At 31.6% G+C, this 24,231-nt stretch overlaps 1 protein-coding gene across 1 annotated transcript; it reads right to left on the bottom strand.

Annotated features, from left to right (window-relative positions):
• Nucleotides 1-1,894: 1,894 nt before the first annotated feature.
• Nucleotides 1,895-22,418, bottom strand: LOC145319099 (uncharacterized). Its single transcript, XM_080160954.1, has 11 exons — nucleotides 22,362-22,418; nucleotides 19,580-19,613; nucleotides 9,889-9,948; nucleotides 6,003-6,062; nucleotides 5,067-5,201; nucleotides 4,292-4,343; nucleotides 3,177-3,260; nucleotides 2,836-2,867; nucleotides 2,589-2,687; nucleotides 2,353-2,408; nucleotides 1,895-2,110 (listed from the first exon to the last, which is right to left on the bottom strand). Exons 1-11 carry the CDS (start codon nucleotides 22,404-22,406, stop codon nucleotides 2,000-2,002), a joined length of 768 nt encoding a protein of 255 aa, XP_080017080.1. The 5' UTR covers nucleotides 22,407-22,418; the 3' UTR covers nucleotides 1,895-1,999.
• Nucleotides 22,419-24,231: the final 1,813 nt, after the last annotated feature.

Below are 24,231 nucleotides of genomic sequence, written 5' to 3'. Positions count from 1 at the left end.
AAATGGTTATAAAAAACGAAGAAAATAAGCCATTAATTATTAAATTCTGATAACAATAAGTGGGGTAAAATTGCTTTCAAAAAAGTTCTCATAAAAAAAACACACTGTATTTCCAATGAAAGGAAAATTAAAGAGAAGCAGACAGCAGTTGATGTCCTGTGTCCTCGATCTCCTAGGACAGAGGAGCCAGCAGTCCATTTCTTTGCTGAATGCCCATCTATTCTTTATCTTTGGATATATTAGACAAAAACAAATGACATAAACACATCAATTATGGCTGATGATAAATTATGCCTGTTTTTTATCTGATTAAACTTTTTTGTATAATTGTGCATCTTAACAAAAAGCAAATTCAAAATGCAAATTCAGGGCATGTAAAAACATTTTTGATACACAAAATTAAAATTGGGACTTTTAATTCAACTACATGTAAAAATCATGAAACCTTTCCTTTACTTTTAAAACCGTTTTCTTAATGAGTATGAATGAGATCAAATATGGTGGACCATATTTTTCAATACAAAAAAGGGATTTTTTCCTTTATAATAAAATGTTTGTTTGAATTTCCAATTTTGAATTTAATAGATATATCTAAAATAGAGCACTAGGCTAGGTTGGTTTGTATTTCTAAACAAACTTTCATCTTTATTCATCATGATTTTCATGATTAAAATAAATCTTTTTTATTTCTTATTAATGTTAACAATAAAAAGAGATTATTTTTGATAATTATATTTGCTTTATAATATCAGTAAAACTCAATGTTGACAAGACTTTGTTCAAGTTGTTTTGACCGAAGTATCCCAATTAATTTAATATTTCCTTCTAAACTAACGTCAATCGGAATAGTTTGGCCAAACATTGTTACACTTGTCCCCTTTTTTAAAGGCGTTAAAAGCGAAACTTTTCTATAATTAGGGTAGGTCCGTACGTCCGTCCGTCCGTCACAAACGGATAGCTTTTTTCGTTAATTTAAGCATGTTAGAATTGTCCTATAGATTTCAAACTTTGCATGGTGATTCCTTTAGTAGTTAGGTACGATTTAGAAAGCGTAGCAACTCTATAATCATAACAAGAGTGTCCGTACGTCCATTTTAAACATGTTGATTTTTTTTACTTTTTTAACAACAAATCTTATGTGATTTAATAATCCGATTGATATGATTTTTGGTATGTTGATTCCTGGGACAACAAAGTATAATGTTATAAGCAAAGCAACTCTATAATCAAGTCCTAAAAATGTAAGTATGTCCATAAACATTATCCTGTATCAAGCAGTTTTTCAACAAATTAACTTCCATTTATATTCTAATTATTCAGTTCTAACACTTACTATATAAGTGTTAATGTCCGTTTGTCCCACCAATCAGTGCTTCGCTTTTATGGATGTTGTCATCCTTGTTTGGAGATAATATTACTAGCTACAAATTTGTAGCTTTTCCTTTTTAAATTATTTTAGACTGCAAGGACGATACCATTGTAAATTGAGGGATTAACACCTTTTTCAAAAATTAATTTAGAAACTGCAGCACTAGATTGTAAAACATAATAGCATATTATTTAGAGTTAAGACAATCAAATGTTTCTCAATGCTTTTAGTAAAGTTATAATTAAGCTCATTAAGATTACTTAGTCTAGTGTTTAAAATGTTTTCTCGTATTTATTCGAATCCGGTGGATAGGAACCGGTTCTTATCCATACGAAAAAAATATGTCTAGCATCGTATTATATCCAGCTTTCTACGAATATAGAAATGTACAATCATAAGATTAAAACCAGTTTTTTTTAGCTTCGAGGTGCCGAAGTCACGGGCTGTTTATAATACGATGAAAGAAATAACTATTCCATTTCACATGAAATAAGATGTAATTTAATTAAACCTTTTAGACTGATACAAACAACAAAATAAACTTTATTTACAGTATGAAAGTAACAACATTAAAAGTACATTACTAAATTAAAATATTTTTCAAATTATAAAATAACAAGAAAAGTTTGATTAAAGTTTTTTAAAGATTCTTTTAGCCCACATGTCTGGTTTATTTGGAATAGTTAGAGTCAGGACCATCAAGTTTCCATCCTCTAGGAATTCTCGCACCTCATTTATATCCTGAATAATAATCAATAATAATAATAAATCTAAAAAAGGAAAGAGCAGTCAGTGAGCCTAATTTGAAATAGATAGGACAATATTAATATACCTAAATAACCGTTAAGACCTATACATTAAGGACGCACTCCATTCCCTCTCCTGGATGAACGATCTGACCTGGAAAAATAGCAACCTAAATAGTCCACGACCCACGTATAATCTACATCCATTTTGCGGATTAATGTGTTTAATTGTGATACCTGATTGAAACCAGAATCTGAAGTTGGACTTCTGAATCTTAAAAGCTTATCACCTTCTACAAAAAAAGAAATATTTAAATTAGCTTTTAATAAACACTGGGGTAGATAATTGTATTTTTATTAATAAAGTTTCTCTTTTATCTGTCTACAACATTGATTTTCTTAGCTCCTATTTAAAATATACGACTGAAATATACAAATATATCTTTTTACAGGTATAAATATGTTTGCATTACCTAGATATGTGATGGATTTCATATTTTCATCAGCTCCCATTCTGTCCTGGTAGGGAGTATCTAACTTGAAGGATGTGGAGGTCGTCGTAAAGGCAGTCACTTAAGTAATCAAGATTTATTTTCATTGGCTCTTTCACATAAAGAACCCTCCCCCTTCCCACTTTGTTAGAAATAAATTGAAAATAATAGGGTCTAATCCAGCGGATATTAATAGGTTTCGAAGCTATACTGGAAATATTTTGTATACCTGTTTCAATGTTTATTTCTTTATTGTTCTGACTGTTTTGGGGAAATGGAATTATATCATTATAAAAAAGATTTAACAGTAATGTTTTTTCAAGTATACTATTAATAAATGACAAAGGCGACTTTACCCATAGAGGCTACGGGAATTTGCCTCTTTGAACAGATTTTGTATGTCTATTAAAAGAAAAGAATTTTTTTTAGGTTTATTAAATGCAATTTAGACAGATATAGAGTATTATTACTAAATTAGCTTCAATTTCAGAGAAATATTATTTAGGCAAACAGACAGAAGGATTGACAGAGACAGACAGACAAACTTATTCGAATTTCCATTTGGCCTGCCTAATTTTCTGAACAGGGGTCATCCTTGTTACAATTTGTCTGACAAACCAGTTGACACCAAGCTCAGACAGAAACTCGTCATACCTAAGATTATATTTTTTATAGCGAAGCTAGTCTATAAGGTATCTTATTTTATTTGTTAAGATACCTCTAACCAAAAAGTGTTCATTCAAAACTTACTTGGTCCGTCGGTCTATTATAGGTTCCAAGACAAACGTAGGAGTGGAAAAACGTCGTAGTGGACAAACGCGGGAGTCCTAAACGTCGGAGTGGGACAGACGCAGGAGTGAGACAAATGTCGGAGTGGACAAACGCAGGATTTTTGGGACAAACGTCGGTGTGAACAAAACGTCGGAGAATTTTTTATACCCCCCCCCCCCCCTCAGTCCCTTTATTTTTCTTGGTTAGGTTAGGTTATACGCCCGCGGCTTGGCATGCTAGAGGGCCGTGCACTGCGGCTAGGCAGGCTTGGGGGCCGAGCGCTGCGGCAATACCCATTATTTTGTAGACAAGGGTATAAAAAAATTCTAAATTGTCATATTATTAAAATAGCGGACACTCCTGCGTTTTACTTAAGCAATGTTTACTCTGACGTTTGTCCCACTCCTATGTTTGTCCACTACGACGTTTAGGACTCCTGCGTTTGTCCACTCCAACGTTTTGGACTCCTACGTTTGTCGTAGGACTCTATTATATTTTCTATTAAGTTTTCTATCATTCTCTTATGATCTATTATAATCTCCTTCCTATTTCTTTTTCGTTCTCTCTTTTTTTAAGACCACTGAACATTTGCGTTTTTGTTTGCTTTATTTCTTATGGATGTTGTCATTCTTGTTCAAGTTAGCACAAACAAATGGTCAACTTATTTAGCTGCTACGCTTGTAATATTATGACATAAACTAATACATAACATAAATTATCTTCAACAAAAGCAACGAATGGCAGGGGCTGTTTTTGAAAAATCTTATTTAACTGGAATGAATTCAATTTGAAAATTAAACAAACCAGGATCTATGTGAAGCTTCTCTAAAAAGGAAAAATAATTCAGTGGTTTCAGCGAGAACTTAAAGGACAAAGATAAAAACATTACTACTTTGTATTTTGTATAATTTTACCTTTCACTGCTTTCCAGCTGATATTGACCCAACATGTAAGGGGGTAGCTCATCTAAACAAATGCATTTGTAACATGATTATTTATTTACATTCTTTTGACCATCTAACTTAAAAACACACAAAAATAAGCAAAGTAGGTATTGTTTGCGTAGAATGTTTTAAATTAAGTAAATTTTCACTTAGAATTGTTTGTCAGAATCCTGGTTCCTTTTCCATGAAATCAATGTTTGATTTCATTCTGTTTAACTATAATTTTTTCCAAAAATACTCTTTAATATTAATTTACTAAAATATACTAATAATAGGTACAAGTTTACTTTAACAAAAGGATGACAACATCCATAAAAGCGAAGCACTAAAATCAGAAGGAACAATGACTCTTGTAGAGTGTCAGAACTTAATAAGCAGAACATAAATTTCTTAGTCTAAACAACAATGTATTTAAATTTGCTGCTAATTGCGTAAATATGGGAAACAGTAAAAGGACATACATTCACATTTAGGATTTGATTAAAGAGTTGCCTCGCTTTTAATACTTTACCTTGTTGTCCTAAGAATCATTATTCCAAAAATCAGATCAATAGGATAATCATATCATAAAAAAATGTTGTAAAATTCTTTAAAACTCAGCATCTCTGGAGTTACTAAGCTTTCTAATTTGCACCTAACTGATATAGGAATCATTATTCAAAGTTTTAAATCGATAGGACTCACACACAGGCGGACGGACTGATCCTAATTATAGAAAAGATTTGCTTTAAAAATGTCAACCTACCAATTTTTGGAGTTGTTGTGGTTGTAATAGTAGTAGTTGTTGTAGTAGTAGTGGTAGTAGTTGTTGTTGTGGTAGTTGTAGTTGTTGTGCTGGTTGTAGATTGCTTCACAGATGCTGTGGCTTGATTTACTTGCTGATAATTAAACCAATGTCAAGCTTAATTTTTAATACGAAAATAGTTAGGTATAATAAAATTATATGAAATGCAACAACTATATATGTATGAGCTGTAACTGAAACAGCGTTAGTGCCTCCAAAAAATGACATCATACAATACAAAGTACCAATGATAGGCCAGTATAAATTGTAATTGACCAATAGTAAAAATATATTGGCCTCTCATTGGTCACCTGTATTGTATGTTTGTAAATATAAAATAAATATTCTATTTACAGACTAAATATTAGAGTATAACACTATAGGGAGAAAGTGTTAACTGTATTTCCCTATCGCAATGACCTTGTGCCGACTCTCAATTGGGTCTTTAAAAATCAAGCAATGGTTACGGGAACATTAACACAGCCAAGTAGTTTAAAACAATTTGATAGCAGACGAGAAAGGTCATTGAAAAAGGGAGGAGGTAGTTATCTGCATATAATTATACATCTATACTATAGATCTGTTGACTCAACTGTTTTACAAACAATTCTGACTTAACTTTAAAAATATTTCCAGTATGGCTTCCATACCAATTGATATTTACTGGATTAGAATCGGTTATCTGCCATCCTGAAAAATCATGTATCACATCGTCAAATAAGACAATTTTCCACGTTTAATAAAATAAAAAATATCAGTTTTGTTGTTCAGAGCCTCACAAAGCTAGAATTAATCTTATAAAAAAAATTCATTTTAATTTTCGCGGAAAGATGTCTATCATACGATGCGATAAAATATAACTACTCTTTTCTAAATTATAAGCACGACATATTTCCTTGATAATTTTCTCAATGATAAGACCTTGCTCTCCACTTAGTCCTGACCACAGGTTCGGTTCTAAAATAAATAAATTGTTGAAGAGCTTCGCTGTTTAAATATAATATACAATTGTGACTAAGGGGCAATAGAAAAACAACTGAAAATATTTTTTTTATATTTACTCTTTATACTAAATCTTTTTGGCTTCCCTAAAGTTTCACGTCTACTTTACAAATCTCTGTGCACACCACCATTAACAAAAAGGGAGGGAGAGGACATTGGGCTGTTCTTTCGCTAGTACCCAAAGTTTTCTTTAAAAACTTTTGGCACTTTTATTGAATTGGTTCATTAAGTTGAGAGTCCGAACGTTTCAACAACAGAAGGGGTAATTTTGTGTATCATCATTGGCGAATACATCAATAAATCGGCCATTGTCTTATCCCTTTTACAAATATTTCCTAATAGTAATAAATCAGCCAATGCAAGTAAAGCAAAAATAAAACTATTGAAGCTTAACTTTTTGTCAGGAAATATCTAGTTATATACCAGGGAGAAAGGGGACATTGGGCTGTTAATTTTACTTGTCCCAAAAGTGTTATAAGAACGTTTTCTTATTCGTCTTAACAACTTTGGGGACTTTTATTGAACTTTGATTGGTTGGTTCATTAAGTTGAGTGTCAACCTCTAATTGTTATTTACAGAAGGGAAAATTATTTTGTATCTTCATTGGGGATGTACATTAATATCGGTCATTGTCTTATCCCTTTTGATCCATGGTTATATACACTTATAAGTTATATAGTATGTGCAATATTTTTATGTTCAATATTATGATATTTAATTGAGGAAAAACACATTAAATTTAACATACAATTATAATATTTTTTGAAAATTAGTCACGAATTGTCTAGATTTTGTGTTTACGGAAAATTAACAAATTATCTACTATAAATCGTACAAACATAGATCCACGGGGAGAGAAAAATCATCCTATAATATAAAGTAGTAAGGTGTTTTGACTGTAGCGAAGGATAGCGCTAACCACTGAACCGATACGGTTCTCCTTTACAGTGTAGCTTCTCATAGGTTTTAGGAAGGTTTTTAGCTATTTTAGGGAGGGATACCACCACTCCCCCTCCAAAAAAAATTTCTCCCCTATTTTTTACTTTTACTTTTTGAAAATAAAATAAAAAAGTAAAAATATTCTAATTCAAGCACTCATTATCTCACGTGCCCCTATAGTCCTCTACTATAATTTCTTTGTCTGTAGCTTAAGATTTCTTAACTACTAAACTTATTGGGTTCTTCATTTCAGGGAAACTTCACAGTGATTTATGGGTGGTTTTAGGGTATTTAATTATTACATTCAAGTATTTAAATGGTTTTATGCTATAATTCTGTCCTTCCCTACCCTTTTGAATACAGAGCCCTTATTTGCTAGGGGCGCAGCCGCTAGTATGTGAATAAAATTATAACAACTTTTCCTCTAATTCAAAAAATCAACTCTCAGTCAGGGACAAGGGAAGGCTATTCTGGCAAACAATGCTTTAGAGCTGATTTCATAGATTTCCAGTTTAAACTAGATGATGAGATTAAGCAACTTTTGGCAGAATTTGACAAGAATCTAAAGCATTATTTTGTCAGTTTTTGCTTAATTTACTATAAGCCATTCAAAAATGATTTTCAGAGATTAGTACTATGTTCATTTTTGAGATAAATGAACAGAGAGTAAGCTTTTTACATTATTTAGATATTTTATCTAAATCATAGACTACTCGTAAATTATAGGTTAAATAGTGAATATAATTTATTGAAAATCCAAACAGTGGATTGCTGTAATACTTTGAAACATATTTCAGATTGTTTAAACATTTATCCCATCTAAAAATTAAAAAGAAAAAAAGTTTTTGCGACACCTAGCAATAAAGTTTTGAACTATATAACTATGCTTTTCCAAATCAAACATTTTATAATTTTTGTTGTGGTTTAATTTTGTATTTCTCGACAACATCTTGCCCCTAATTGCGAAACAAGTTGGAAGGAAGTTTACAGAATTTAAAATATGGGTAATTTCTCCCAAAGTGCCTAGTGGAGCACAGAATCCTCCTTTCCCTACCATTAATTTTAAAACAAACTGTAAACGATCAAAGGGGCGGGAGTGCTTTAGGTATAGCATTAAGGAAACCAGCAGATATAATTGAAATATGGGGGGGGGGGGGATCAGTGCTTCATAGGCAACTTTGTTGTAAGGCACCAATATATGTTTTTTTATGTTTTTTTATTTTAAATTAAGTTGATCGTCAAATAGATTTAGTATTGTATGATTTATGGTTATTATTTTTTAAAAGCAAAGCTTTTCCATGATTAGGGTCGGTCCGTGCGTCCATCTGTACGTCCATCCGTTACAGTTAGCTTTGTTTGTTAATTTAAAAAGGTTAGAATTGTCCTATCGATTTCAAGCTTTACATGCTAATTCCCATAGCAGTTAGGTACGATTTAGAAAGAGCAGCAACTCTATAATCGTTACTAGAAAGTCCGTATGTTCATTTAAAACAAGCTGATTTTTTACTTTTTTTACAACAAATTTTTGTATGTTAAAATTATCCTAGTCATCTAATTTTTTGAATTCTGATTCGTATTACAACAAAATACATAAGCAAAGCATCTCTAAAATCAAGTCCTAAAAACGTCAGTATGTTCTAAAACCGTAACATGTATTTAATCAGTTTTGCAACAATTTTACTTACAATTTTGTAAAGACATATGCATTAATATTCAGTTTATTCAGTTCTGACACTGTTAATGTCCATTTGTCTTTCCATTTCAGAGCTTCGCTTTTATGAATGTTGTCATCCTTGTTTTAATAAGAAATGAACAATGAATTTTATTTTTAACTTTAAAGTAAGATGTTTTTAGTTATTGAATCAATTTGAAACTTATGCCTAAACTTGCTCTAAGGGGTTAATTGTGGTGTTTAAAAATGAGTCGAAGTAAAAATTTTTCAAAATATTTTGTTTTTTGTCTTTAAACAGTTACAAATTTTATGGATAAGAAAAAATTTAAAGATTTTAATTTTAGGAAATATTTAAAAATATTTTTTTAATCTCCCTACATCTGACTTGTTTAGTAAGATGTTTTTATGAATCCGTCTGCTATTTTATTATTTAATAGTGTACACTATTCTCATGAGGTTTAGTGAATTACCCTTATGAATACCCTTATGTATTATACTAAGAGCCCTTTTTTGTAATAGTTGCACCATTCATAACATTACATACTTGGTGAGGTTTCGTGATAAATTGGCATGAATTTAATAGAATTGTTTGTCAGACAGACATTCCCTTGTCCCTGCTCTCAGTAATAAAAAGCCGAATCGCCCTTTAAACATCTTTCAATAATCTGCAATAGCAACTTAGCTCTATTTAGAAATAGCGGCTATACTTCTACACATATTTTGTTCTAGTGCCCTCCCACAAAATTGTTTTAACATCTTTCTCATATTCATTCGAATCCGGTGGATAGGAACCGGTTCTCATTCATACGAAAAAACTATGTCTAGCATCGTATTATTTCCAGCTTTCTACGAATATAAAAATGTACAATCATAAGATTAAAACCAGTTTTTTTTACAAACTTTAAAAAACTGGTTTTAATCTTATGATTGTACATTCTATATCCGCGGAAAGCCGTTTATAATACGATGAAAGAAATAACTTTTCTGTAAAAACACAAAGACCTGTGGTGCCTTATCTTTGCAGGGCTTTCAGCACCCAATATAAGTTTCTAATCTAACCTGACATAAAGTAATAAAAAATACTATCCTTCTCTCTTATTTAGGTAAAAAATAGGAAGGGGGGGGGGGGGAAGCACCACTTTACATTTATATATTTTCTACATTTTATACCTGTATTTGGATCAATTTGATTTTGAAGATCGCTTAAGCTCAATCTGTTTCCTGTCTGTCCTGAAATTAGATGTTCTATAAGGCTATAGGAATTAATATTTTAAAGCGAGAAAAAGATAAAAAAAACAGTCAAAGCATAAGACAAAGAAAAATTTATTTCGTGATTATAAGAGGGGCTGGCAAAATTTCTTGGTTCACAATTAGGCGTAACTCATTTATTCAATCTTATAATATTATATATTAATTTAAAAGAGAATGAGAGGATATTAGATTTTGCCATTTTACTATCCGCGGACAACTGTCTATATCACAAAACAATACAGATTATTTTCTCAGAATGGCTTAGAACCGGTTTTAATCCAGCGGAAATAAATTGTATTTGAAGTTATGGAAAAATGTATACTATAACCTCGCCATTTTGTTTAGATAATATACAATTCTTAATTTGACTTTTATTAACCATATAAACAATTAATTTTCTAATTGTTTCACAAGAGCAACTTAATTTTAACAACTATAATTAAATGTTTTAATTGGTGTCTGTATACGATAAAGAAATCTGCTGACCTTCACAAATAAAGCTGTTGTAACATTTTTTATTATTATTTTATATTAGGTTAAGTAAAGGTTATAGGAGAGCCTCGCGGGGATAATATCCCTTAGGGATAGAGCTCTGTAGTGGTAGAGTTCTCCGCAGAAGCTTAAAATATTTTTCCGCAAAAAATTTAAGCTTTAGAAAGTCAAGTGTCTCAAAAATCAGCCATGTGACGTCATAAAAATAAAGGATGAGGGGAGAAATGGAAAAGAAAACCCTTAAAAAAGAGATTGATAATCCCTCATTTTATGACGCGACTAGGCTGATTTTTTAGACACTTTGTATAGCTTCAAAAAAAGAAGCTTTACAACGTGTCTAAAAAAATCAGCCATTTGACGTCATAAAAAATGAGGGATGAAATGAGAAGTTGAAATTAAGATAGGTTAATTGTCAGTTGTCAAAAATTGGTTTTATTAAAAGCTCCAATTTTTCCTGTCATATTTATAACTTAAATTCTTTTAAATTGCCTTCTATAGTATATTGATATAAAGTATAAAGGAGGGGGGGGGGGTAAGTTCTGACACTTTTGCGTAAACAGGGTGCATCGGCTTTGTCTTAGGAGTGAGAAGATAGGTTATTTGGGAAAAAGTTTACTTTTAAGATGTATTTTTCTTAAATTAAAAAAAAATTGGATTTGGCCTCCAGGTTCAGGTGCTGCAGGCCTCCAGGTTGTCTCTGGACAGGTAAAAATGAAAAAAAAAAATTTTGGAATAGTTAGAGTTCAACTTATAAAACAAAATATGCATCTTTTATCTTCAAATATGCAAACAACATTAAAAAAGATGCATATTTTGTTTTATAAGTTGAACTCTCACTATTAAAAAAAAATTAATTTTTTTTTCATTTTCACCTGTCCAGAGACAACCTGGAGGCCTGCAGCACCTAAACCTGGAGGCCAAATCTAAAATTTTTTTTAATTTAAGAAAATTACATCCCAAAAGTAAACTTTTCCCCCAAATAACCTATCCTCTCACTCCTAAGACAAAGCCTATGCACCCTGTTTATGCAAAAGTGTCAGAACTTACCCCCCCCCCCCCTTATATATTAAATTAGTTATGAAAATTTATCTCTGAGACAAAAAAAAATATTTAAATCCATTAAAATTAGTAAAATACTGATTGCAAAACATATACAATTTTTCTTCTGACAACCGTAAAATTTGGTAATAAAATTGATTAACACATTTTATCCTTAAAATTACAAGGTGTAAAGAAGTAATATATCACAAAGTAAACTAAAAACACACATAAATCAAACTTAATATTTTAAAAGTTTCATTTAATTTTATTAACAGTCAATATTGCTTTGTACTATGCAATAGAGGCTTTGTCACCCCTAACATAATTTGCCCTTTTTGTGGATAAAACTTTTTTTTCATTTTCGTCTGCTAGCAAATTGCTTTTTGTTCTTTTGTAAAGAATCAGCTTTGTTTATTATTTTCGACACTATAAGCTGATTTCAAAGACGAAATACAAAATACAAAATCGGGATAGGGTCCCTGCCTGAGGGGTGGGTTACAAATAGCTCATTTCCCCTCTATTCCTTTACTTTAATCTATGAATAACTATAAATAACATTTTTCTGATTTGATATTATATTTATCAAATTTCGTGTAAAGATGTTCAATAAATGTATAAGAATGTATGCATAACCCAGACAACTATCTGCCTCAAGTGACAAAAACCTTTTTTCTTCTCCTAGAAAATTGTTTTTAGTTATTATGTAGAGCATAGGCGTCCAAGGGGGGGGGGGGGTAATGGGGCGATTACCCCCCCCCCCCAAACGATTTTGGGGGTGCCTACGGCACCCCCAAAATTATTTTCATTTTACCCCCCCCATTCAAAATTTACCCCTACCCTGGGGGTGCCGTAGGCACCCCCAACCATTTCGGAGGGGGTATTTACCCCCCCCAAACAATTTTGGGGGGGTAAATACCCTCCCAAAATAAAAAATCTCTAATAAAAAAAAATTTTTGCGCGCTTTGCGCGCATTTTTGATACTATATATTTAATAAAATTTAAATTACCCCCCCCAAAAATTTTACCCCGGGGGTAAATTTTGGGGGGGGTAAACTAAATTTACCCCTGCCAACAGATGTCAGGTGGGTAATTACCCCCCCCCCAAGCAAATTTTACCCCCGGGGTAAAAATTTTGAGGGGGGTAAAAAAAATTTGCGGCGCGCTTCGCGCGCCACTTTACCCCCCCCCCAAACACGAATTACCCCCCCCCCTAAAAAATTGTTACCCCCCCCAAAATAAAAAGCTTGGACGCCCCTGATGTAGAGACGCTATTTCTTAAAATTTATTATTACATATTTCATTTGAAATGGAACCCCCACAAAAGAAAGAGGGAACCAGGTAGACCAAAAACAACCTGGAGGAGGGAACTCCTAAGTGAACTGGAAGAGAAGAGAATATTATATGGAGTGGACAAACGCAGGAGTGGACACCTAACCTAACCTATTTTAATATCTTAACCTAACCTAACATGTATAGAAATACTTACTTAAATTAATATTTTAACACTCCTGCGTTTGTCCATTCCGACGTTTGGAACTCCTGCGTTTGTCCTGAAACCGAAAATATCATCTTTCAGTGATGCCTCTACTCATGCCAAATCCAAAGAAAAATGGAGGACCATTGTGCGTGGCCTATGCTCTATAAAGAAGAAATTAATGTCAATGATGATGATTTCATCTGACGAAAATGGCTTAAATACTAGCTTCTCTGATTAAAAAGATATTCTAATTTCAAAACCAAAACTTTCATTATTGAAACTTTGAATAATTGTTAATTGAAGCGTATAGGTATTTATACATGATGTAAATTTTAACAATGGGTCTAACTATGATGAAAATCTAGGAGCCCATTCAAACTAAAATTTAAAGTGGAGAAGTGAATTTTATTTTTAACTGTCCCTAGATGCCTCTAGGGGCGTAGCAGCTAGTATAAAATATCTAAAAAAGCATCTAGACTACCTTTTAAAATAATCCGTAGCTTTTAGAACTACTCAAGTTCTCCTTTTTTACAAAGCCTGACGTGTTCATTGAAAAATATAAATTTTATTTTATCCAAGTTTTCACCTTGAAATCATATATGTGGTGATTAAATTTACATGTATTAACTTGCATAGTAATTTATCAGAGACACAAATATGTGTTCTGGTTATAAAAAAAATAGTCAACAGCTAGGAGGGAAGGGACACTGGACTGTTAATGATGCTAGTACCCATTTTTTTAAAGCTTTCTTTCTGATTTTAAACTTGGGTTTAAAAATATATTGATTTGATTGTTTATTCTATTTACCAGTGTAAAAACTTAATAATTTAAATCTACAGAGAATTTTTTATCAAAATTGGGGGTTTGCATAAATTTATTGTGCATGGTCTTATTCCTAACGATCACTGATAACAAAAAAAAAAAGATTATTCTTGAAGTGAAAGGTCAAATGAAGATTATTCCTTCCAAGGGACAAGGGACCAGAATATGAAACACAAGTCAGACATTTCTTCTAAACAACTTCTTTTATTTTTCCTCTTCTTACCCACTTCCCTTCGACTACATCTTAAAACTAGGTGTACCCCAAATTTGCCCTGATAAATTATTTTGATATTAGGAAAGATCAATTTATTTTCCTTTAACATATCCATGTATTTTCTTGGTTCTGATTACGTAAGTGCAGTCAAACAAATAGTTAAAATTACTTTAAATGTAAATTTAATTGTTAGATAAACAACTACTCTAAAAATAGCCATGTGCGTACGTTGTATAGCTTTACTGGCGGTTTAAATATATTTCCAGTATGGCTTCGAAAACGATTAATATCCGCTGGATTAGAACCGGTTCTCAGCCATACTGAAAAATAATGAATAACGTCGTATCACTGACAATGTTCCACGAATATCAAAATGAAAATCATAAGAAAAATGCCAGTTTTGTTAGCCCGAGCCTTCGAACCCTGGAGTTTAATAAATGCTGCGCTGATTATGGCAGAAGATAATTGTCCTTGTTGTAATATATGCATATTAAGGATATTTAATCTTCTCTTATTATGTTATTGTGCGTTCATTGTAGATAATTGTGAGGCGAAGCTTGAAAATATTTGCATTTTTTTCAAGTAAAATTTATTAGACAGACGTACTTTTTATGTTTCGAGTTCTGTAAGTTGGAAAATGATAAGATTAAGTATTTAAACCGACATCTGTTTAAATTATGTCATTAAAACCAAGGAAGACAACATATACAAGTAGCAAAGCATAAAAGAGAAACAAGCTTTATTGAAATTTTATGGATAGACAAACATACAGACGGACAAAATGAGTTGAGTAGATGTGTAACGTACAATATACCGAAGGATCTCGCTAACCGCTGAACCGATTGGGTTCTCCTTAACAAGGTAGCTTCTCATAGGTCCCAGGAAGGTTTTTTACTTTTTCTTTTAAAATCTAAAATAATAAATTGGGTTATCAAATTCGACTCTCCCCTCCTCAAGTGCCCCTAGAGGCCTCTAGGGGGGAGTAGCCGCTAGTATGTTAATAAAACTGTAAATTACTAAAAATTTGAATTTCTAGATGCTTTTTTCATTAAATGCTTAAGATCATGTTCGGTGAATTTTAGGGTATTGTTATAAAAAAAGTTCTCGGGAAATTTAAACAACAAAAATTTAAAAATCATTTTGGTATTAAACAAATAATAGAGCAAACAAGGATGACAATATCAATAAAAGCGAGCTCTGAAACGGTAAGATAAACGAACATTAATATTTGAAGATTATCAGAACTGAATAATAAGAATTTAAATGTATAAAAGTAGAAACAAAATTTGTTGAAAAACTACGTAAATATTGTTTCAGGACATACTTACATTTTGAGGACTTGATTATAGAAATGCTTCGCTTATGACATTGTACTTTGTTGTCCTATAAATCAGCATTCCAAAAATCAGATCAATCGGATAATTTTATCACATAATTATTCGTTGGTAAAAAGTTAAAAATCAACATGTTTAAAATGGACGTACGGACATTCTGGTAACGGTTATAGATTTGATACGCTTTCTAAATCGTACCTAACTACTAAAGGAATCACCAAGCAAGATTGGAATCGATAGAACAATTCTAACCTATTTAAATTAACGAAAAGAGCTATCTGTCTGTGACGGAAGGACGTACGGACGGACCAGCCCTAATTATAGAAAAGCTTCGCTTTTAAAAATGCTATTAAAGTCAATGTTATATTTTTCTTTTTTTATGTAGAGAATTGGGCTTGTCAAGTATGTGTATTAGCAGGGCTCGGAAGCTGCGCGTCAGCCGCCTGTTAGACTCAGGGAAATCAAAATTTTAAAAATCAGCTGGAAGTCTGACCAAATATGGCAATTCCTCTTTTAAAAAGATGTTGCAAATCATCCAACCGGGTTTAAATTTAAGGCTTAGTCTTAGCTGACGCGCGGCTGCCGAGCCCTGGTTTTTAGTCAAGGTAAAATAAAAGAATAAACTGTTAAGACATATGTACGGGCATTTAGAATTACTAAAGAGCAGATTTGCTTCTCAAAAGGGAACAGTTGACTTTTAAGTGCAATAAAACAAGAATGACAACATCCATAAAAGCGAAGCTCTGAAACAGTAGGACAAACGAACATTAACACTTGTAGTTTCAGAACAAAATTTAAGCAGAATATCAATGCATAAGTCTAAACAAAACTGTAATAAAATATGTTGCATAACTTCTTAAGTACTAGATACTGTTCAAGGACATACTTAAATTTTTAGGACTTGATTATTTAGATGCTTCGCTTATAACATTGTACCTGTGGTAATAGGAATCAGTATTCTAAAAATCAGATGTATAGGATAACTATATCATACAAACATTTGTTGTTAAAAAATTTAAAAATCAGCATGTTTTAAATAGACGTAAGGACTTTCTAGTAACGATTATAGAGTTTCTACCCTACATAAAAAGTACCTAATTATTAAAGGAATCCTCATCCAATGGTTGAAATCGAAAGTTAAATTCTAACCTGTTTAAATTTACGAAAACAGCTAACTGTCCGTGACGGACGGACCGACCCTAATTAGTAATTAAAGAAAAGCTTCTCTTTTAAAAACGACCATTTTTTGCATAGTAAAATATGTGCAATTCTGCTTTGCCAAGAACTTAGTAATTAAAACATCAAGGTCAGTCTAGGTTTCTATTTTTCATTGTTATAATTTATTATGAGCATACTCCTTTACAATAAGATTTTCAGATACATGCGTATAAGCGGTTTTAATTTATTTGTATCTTGTACCTATCAATTACCTCATACGAGCGAGGCTGTTGTCCACGACCTTTTGCCTGCAAGTCCTAACTGTGCATTGTAGTGAGTTGCGCCTGTTCTGGGTCAAATTATTCCTCTTACTCTAATTATTAATTTCGAGCACCTAACATAGCAGCAGTAGAGATCATTTTAACGTTTTTAGTTATAACGATGTATAAAGCCGAGCTTTGAACCTATCGGATGCGCTACGTGTTAAGCCACGGTCGCGGGTTTGTATTCTTTAATGCGCGTGATTATATCTAATTCAACTATTTATTATTAGATTGTTAAATTTCAAAGCAAAAAATAAAATTAATTATTTGAGATTTTGCAACTGGGGCTAGCGCATGTAATAGTACATTTTTATTTTCTATGAGGAATGTTAATAAAACTGCAGTTCACAGTTTTGGTGGCTTATGATGCATTTCCATTTATGTACAGAATGACGGGGGGGGGGGGGGGGGTTATATACAATAAAATTTGTTTAATTATCAAAAAAAAATACATATATGTCTTTCATAAATAATTGCTGTGTCCATTCCAATTATGATTATTGTGTATAAATGAACTTATTACAAATTCTAAAATTAGCACAAAACTTAGGTACATAATAGACTATAAAAGTTGGAAAGATTTTTAATCAATAGGTATAATAGATTTGAAATCTGCATAAAATTTTCAGGATTTTTTATAAAATTCGTTTTTTATATAATTCTTTATTTAAAGGCGCAAATACAAATTAAGTTAAATAATTTTAAGATCTGTGATTGGTGGATTGAAAACTATCTGCGCTCTGATTGGAGAAGCTTAAGTGACGTACATCATTCAACCAATTAGAGCGTAGGTAGTTTCCAATCCAGCTATCCTATTGGTCAAAATTTATTAACTTAAATCGTATTTGCTCCTTTAAATAAAGAATTATATAAAAAACGAATTTTATAAAAAAAATCCTTAAAATTTTATGCAGATTTCAAATCTATTATATTGATTAAAAATCTTTCCAACTTTTATAGTCTATTACATAATTAAATTTTGTGGATGAATAGTTATATAGTTATTTAAATTTTAGACAGCTTTCCGCGAATATAAAATTGAAGAATTATAAGATTAAAACCAGCTGTGTTAGCATCGAGGGGCGAAGACCCGGGCTAAAAAAAACTGGTATTAATTTAATGATTTTTATTTCAATGTTCGTCAAAAATTGTCTGTCATACGATGATACGATGCTATACATGATATCTTGTTTTAATCCATCGGATAATAATTGATTTTGATGCAGGAATAAGGTATAACCAACAAGCAAAATAAATCTAAAATGATATTTAGGGGGCAAATGGAGAGGTCGTCAATTTAACGATGTGTTGCCCCCCAAAGACAGCTGAAAAACACGTATAGGTTTCGTGATTTTTTTCCGAATTAATTTCGTTATTGGTATGAGCTGGTTTTGATGTCATACTGGAATAAATGTCTCTGCTCGTGTCTGTCTAGGTATATCTTACTAGATATAAACAGTTGCGCCAACATCAGACAACAAAACATTGAAATGTGAAGCCGTCTTTATAAAAATATTTTAAATGGCTCCAGCTCACAATAATTATTTTGTAGTGTTTACACAAAGTTTTGAAAAAGAGGAACCATTGACTTCCAAGTTGTACGAGAAACAGTACACTAGAGTACAATAATAACTAATATTTAGTGTATGAAAAAAGAGCCCAAAATTTTTTTTGTTGGTGGTCCGGAATTTTTAGTGAAGGTTTATACCCCACCCCAACTTGAAAGTTAAATTTGTTATTAGAGGAGGGGTTGGTTATAATATGATATATTTTATGGGGAGTGGGTACCCATAATCCTCAGGACGACATTTAATGTTGTGCAGTATTTTTAATTAACAGAACACCCTGTACGACCTTGACAGCATTTATCGTTGTCACTTTTTAACAAAGGAGAACAAATTTTATCTTTTTAGAAATTAATTCAATAAAAATACCATGATAAACATTAAAAATATATTTCCTTGTCACACCATGGCAAGGACAAAAATACGGAAAACGGTATGCCTTCGGAACCTCTGGGGGCCCAAAAACAACAAAAGAAATAATCCTATTATTTGTATTTGCTTTTAAGTGGAACTTTCTATAAAACTATTCGATACAAGTGTTTTCATCCTAACTTAGGACTGGTTTAAAAGTTTTAAATAAAAAATAATCTTTCTGTATATTACTCTACTGAGCACATGTATCATAAACAAGGATGACAACATCCATAAAAGCGAAGCTCTGAAACGATAGGACAAGCGGGCATTAACACTTGTATAATGTCAGAACTGAATAATCAGAATGTAAATGTAAAAGGATCAAAAATTGTAAGAAAAATTTGTTGAAAAACTGCTTGATACAGGATAATGTTTATGGACATACTTACATTTTTAGGACTTGATTATAGAGTAGCTTCGCTTATAATATTGTACTTTGTTGTCCCAGGATCAGTATACCAAAAATCAGACCAATCGGATAATTAGGTCACATGCAAATTTGTTGTTAAAAATGTAAAAAAAATCAACATATTATAAATGGACGTACGGACATTCTTGTAATCATTATAGAGTTGCTACGCTTTCTAACTCGTACATAACTTCTACAGGAATCACCATGCAAAGTTTGAAATCGATAGGACAATTCTAACATGCATAAATTAACGAAAAAAGCTATTCGTTACGGTCGGACGGACGCACGGACGGACCGACCCTAATTATAGAAAAGCTTCACTTTTAAAAATACTAATAAACAAAAAAATAAGTTTACCTTGAATTTTAAGAGAATTACAGACCAAACAACTAAAAAATATAAAATATCTTAAGAAACCTTTACAAATAATAAAAGGCCAGTTTTTGGGGCAATAATGTGTAAGACAAATGTTCCAAATGACTCCTAAGCATAGACGTCTAGGGTGGGGGTAAAGAACTTTGAAACCCCTCGTTTTACCCAAGAAATTTTTTTAAAATTACATTAGATTACCTACCACACCCCCGCCCCGTCCACAAATATTTTACCCCCCTCACAATACAAAGCTTGGACGTCCGTGCTCCTTAGGGTGAGTTATGGAAGGTTTAACTATTAAAATTAACTTCAGAATTCTACAATCCACCTTGATTTTTCAAATTCGCACCATCAACATAAAATATAAAAACGCTCGTTAAATGTTTGCGTTTAGTATACAACGTATGTGTAGTATAAGTATATGTAATATATTGCTTAATTTGAATTATTATGTCTTAATTTATAATTTGCTAGATTTCTTTGGTTTCGCCTGGTCGAGCAGCAGAGCCTATGTGTCGCAATACTCGATGATAACATGTCAAATATTCATACAAAACTGTTAAATCATGTTTATTTACTAAGTATATTAGCGATTACTTTTATTCAATGAAATCTTCCAATTTTTAACATGTACAAAACGGCCTGCTTAATTGCTTCAAGATCCATGTCAGATCTATATATGAAATAAATGTCTATAAACGAGCTCAAGTTTTCCAAGGAATATATGATTAAAACTCATAGTGCTCCAATAATCCATAATAAACTCTCATTGCCCAGAACGATAAGACCCATTATTTTACTTTATTAAAAATAAATTCATTTTTTTCATTTCATGTTGCTATTTACCTTATATTGATGTATTTAATTTCTAATCATAAAAAAGAAAATTTAAATTTATAATATGATAAATTTAAGAAAACTATGTTTTAAAAGAATTCGATTGTGGCGACATTTTGTGTGTTCAAATATTAAACTAAAATTGTAATCATCATCATTAACCCTTTGGTGATGGTAATGTAAAGAAAAAAATATAATTTAAAAAAATCTTTTAAAAATCATTTAAATTATTGAATATTTACTTTCTTTTAGATAGTAATGCCGGGTGAGGAAAATAGATTTATTGAGAAATAGATATGCATATAGAAAACTAGCCAATAGGGAGATAATTATATCGAGCCAACTCTAGTGCTTATATAAATGTAAAAGGATGTCCATATGTCTGTCTGTCTGTGTGTACCTAAGGATAATGCTCCCATTTTTTTTTAACTTTTTCTTTTAAAAACTAAATTAAAAAAAGGAAAGTGGTGCCTTTTCGTTGGGGTAAGGGGGGGGGCATAATATAATTCATTTTTAAAAATGTTGGTTGTGCCCTATTCCTTTTTTTGGATAGTAACATAGTAACATACCCTTTAGCTTCCCCCCCCCCCCCCTTTGAAAGCCCTTAATTAAAAATTGTAAAAGAATGATCATAGCTATTTTTAATTTGATTTTTAAAATTAATGTAAAAAATGTTAAGATGTCTGACAATTAGTTTGTTTCTTGCGATTTAAAATTAATTTTCTGTTTTAAGGAAACACATGAACGTCAAAGACCGAGGAAAAATGATCCACCACACTGTAAGAAATATGCAACTAAGGTCAAGTAATTAATTACAATGATATAATAATTACTTAATAGTTTATTTTAAAAATAATAAATGAACCAATTAATACTAATAATATATCATTTAAAAGCACTGAAAAGGCCAAGTAATACAATTTTAGATTTATTCTTAAAATATTTAAACAGCATAGTCTCGAAATCTTGTTGAACATTATTTCAATGAGAAAAAATTAATATCTGCAAAAAGTTTTTAAAAATGTGATTTTTATAACAATTGTCCATTAGTTTTTATTGATTATTTCATTTAATAAACGATAATAGATTTCCTTCTACAAGATTAATTAAATGACCTAGAGACTTTAACACATGTTGCTAATGTAATAAAAAGTTTTTCCTTCACAAAAAATAAGGATATCAAGTAAGATCAAGATTTCTGAAATATAGATTTCATTTTGTTTAAGATACTCTTTTTCAGTTTTCAGTAAATTTTTATTTACCCTTTAATTTTAAGAGGGGTGTATGTGACTATTTTTACTTTACACCTCCTTGGCTGTTTTAGGGAGGTATCCACCCTTCTTAATATTTGAATGGGTGTTGAATTGATACCCCCCCCCCCGCCCCCCCCCCTCCACATGCATAGTAATAGATAAAAAGGGCAATTGCTGACAGTTCTTGAAATTTTATAGGTTAGCCTTATATATTCTTTTACTTTTGATAAACTTCAATGCTAACCTAGAAAATTTTACAGGGCGTAGCTTTTTTTTATTAGAGACTAGTTTAATAAATATATCTTTAGGCTCAGTACACTTTTTTTTCGCTGTAGCGTGGAACCTTGCTAACCGCTGAACAAATATGGATCTCTTTTACAGTAGAGATTGTTTTAGTCCATTTTTATAAATAAGTCTGTGAATGGTTTTGCTATTATTTACCCTTAAATATCCCTTCGAATAAAGAACCCCTAGATGCTAGGGGTGCAACTGCTAGTTTCTTATATCAGACTTGCAAATACGTGGCTCTACTACTATTTTCTTACAGTGAGTATTTGAAATTTAAAAATGATTAATAATGCAAAATCACAATTTAATATAATATAGTGATAATTCAAATCTAATCACGAGAAATTTCACAATTTTTGTATTTTGCTTTTGCTTAAGATATTTTTCCTTGATATCAACAATAGAAAGATATTTCCTCCGTTTTTCATTTTCATTTTCTGAAATGGAAGATTATTAAGATGTTCCTGTAGGATCTCGCAACCGGCTAAAAAGATTCCTCCATTATTTCCAGCAACAGATTTCTTTTTGACTTAAATGTTTTTTTTGTGGCTTTTTTAAAATAAGGATGAAAACATCCATAAAAGCGAACCTCTCAAATCAGAAGGTAGGACAAACCAACATTAACACATGTCAGAACTTAATAAGCATAATATTAATTTATAAGTCCTAACTTAATAAATAATAACTTAAAACCGATAAGAGATATATGTTACGTACGGACGGACTTATGGACCCTATTTATAGAAAGCCTACGCTTTTAAAAATGGTAATGCTAAAATAATTTTGTTTAATTTAGACTAATTTTTAAACCAAAATTATCAATTAAAGGGCGCAAACGTAAGAGGTATACAAGAAAAATTCACACATAATGACCATCTATTTTGTATGTTATCACTAGATCCTGAATCAAATGATACTAACCATTCTTACACACATTCAAGTCGTTCTATATGGATACACACACACACTCACACACATGCACAGAAATACGTGCACGCACACAAAGTATATAAAAGCACATACGTTTCTCTAGAATTCAACCATTTTCTGTGAAAGCGTTTCCATCATATCACCAAGAATTAATAACTACGTCATAGCCAAAGAAATGAAATACAAAATCTAAATTATTGTTAGTTATAAAGAAATTATTGTTTTTTTTAGCGAAGCTCTTTTATAATTAGGGTCGGTCTGCCCGTCCATATCGTTTAGCTCTTTTCGTTATATAGACATGTCAGAATTGTCATATCGAGTTAAAACTTGATACATGATGAATCCTTTAATAGTTAGGTACGATTTAGAAAGCGTAACAACTCTATAATCTTTACCAGTGTCAGTACATTTATAATTTATCAAGTTTATTTTAAACATTTTTGACAATTTTTTTTATATTATTATCCTATATATCTTCTTTTGGAATACTCTAGGCCAACAAAGTACAATATAATAAGCGAAGCATCTCTATAATCAAGTCCTAAATAATCTGTCCTTTTAAACAGTATCCAGTATTTAACAGTTTTGCAACAAATTACTTATTTTGTTAAAACTTATACATTCATATTCTGCTTATTCACTTCTGAAACTCTACAAGAGTTAAAGTTCATTTGTCTCACCGTTTTAGATCTTCGCTTTTATGGATGTTGTCATCTAGCTATGTTTTCTCATCTTACTCTTCACTGCATTATTTGAACACTTTGTGAGATATTGTCCTTTTTCAAAGGAATAATTGAATAAGTAACTTTATTTATCCGTATTTTTCTTATTAATTAAGTTGCAGACGCTAGACGGTCGCACTTTTGTAGGCAATGTTATGCAGAAAATTCGTACGTTTCTTTTTACAAATTTTTTGTATAGTTGCAGATTTTTTGACAAATTTGCGATGTTAAATAAAGAATCTAATAATATTTAACCATAAGCTAAACATTTAACTATTTCTATATTCCTAGAATTATGTATTTTTTTTCAATTTGTGTACCGTGCGTTTGTTTGTTTGGATTGTGTGCGACACATTTAGTGCGTTAACTGCACATCAGTGACCGTGGCTCAACATATAGCGCATCCGCTTGTCGTCGGGTAAGTGAAAGGATGGAATCTTGGCTTAACACTGGGCAATGACTTAGGACATAAAAATGGTTCCAACTGCTGCTATGTCAGGTGGGCGACATTAAGAGTTAGAGTAGGGAGAATGCCTTGGCCCAGAGGGCGCAACTTTTACAATACACGGTTAGGACTTCTAGACAAAGGGCGTGCGAGAGAGTTTGT

The sequence above is a fragment of the Acartia tonsa genome, chromosome 5 (assembly GCF_053477335.1).
Source record: "Acartia tonsa isolate MP-2025a chromosome 5, ASM5347733v1, whole genome shotgun sequence".
NCBI classification, from domain to species: Eukaryota; Metazoa; Arthropoda; class Copepoda; order Calanoida; family Acartiidae; genus Acartia; species Acartia tonsa.
The sequence above is the reverse complement of the archived record's forward strand: the minus strand, read 5'-3'. Positions and strand labels throughout refer to the sequence as shown.

Excerpts from the sequence above, each read along its gene's own strand:
- LOC145319099 (XM_080160954.1), bottom strand. The coding sequence starts at position 22,406 with ATGAAAATGAAAAACGGAGGAAATATCTTTCTATTGTTGATATCA. Across the intron at positions 3,261-4,291 it reads CAGCTGGAAAGCAGTGAAAG|GTATGACGAGTTTCTGTCTG; the intron begins GTAAAATTATAC and ends ATATAATCTTAG. Across the intron at positions 2,409-2,588 it reads GAAATCCATCACATATCTAG|AAGGTGATAAGCTTTTAAGA; the intron begins GTAATGCAAACA and ends CTTTTTTTGTAG.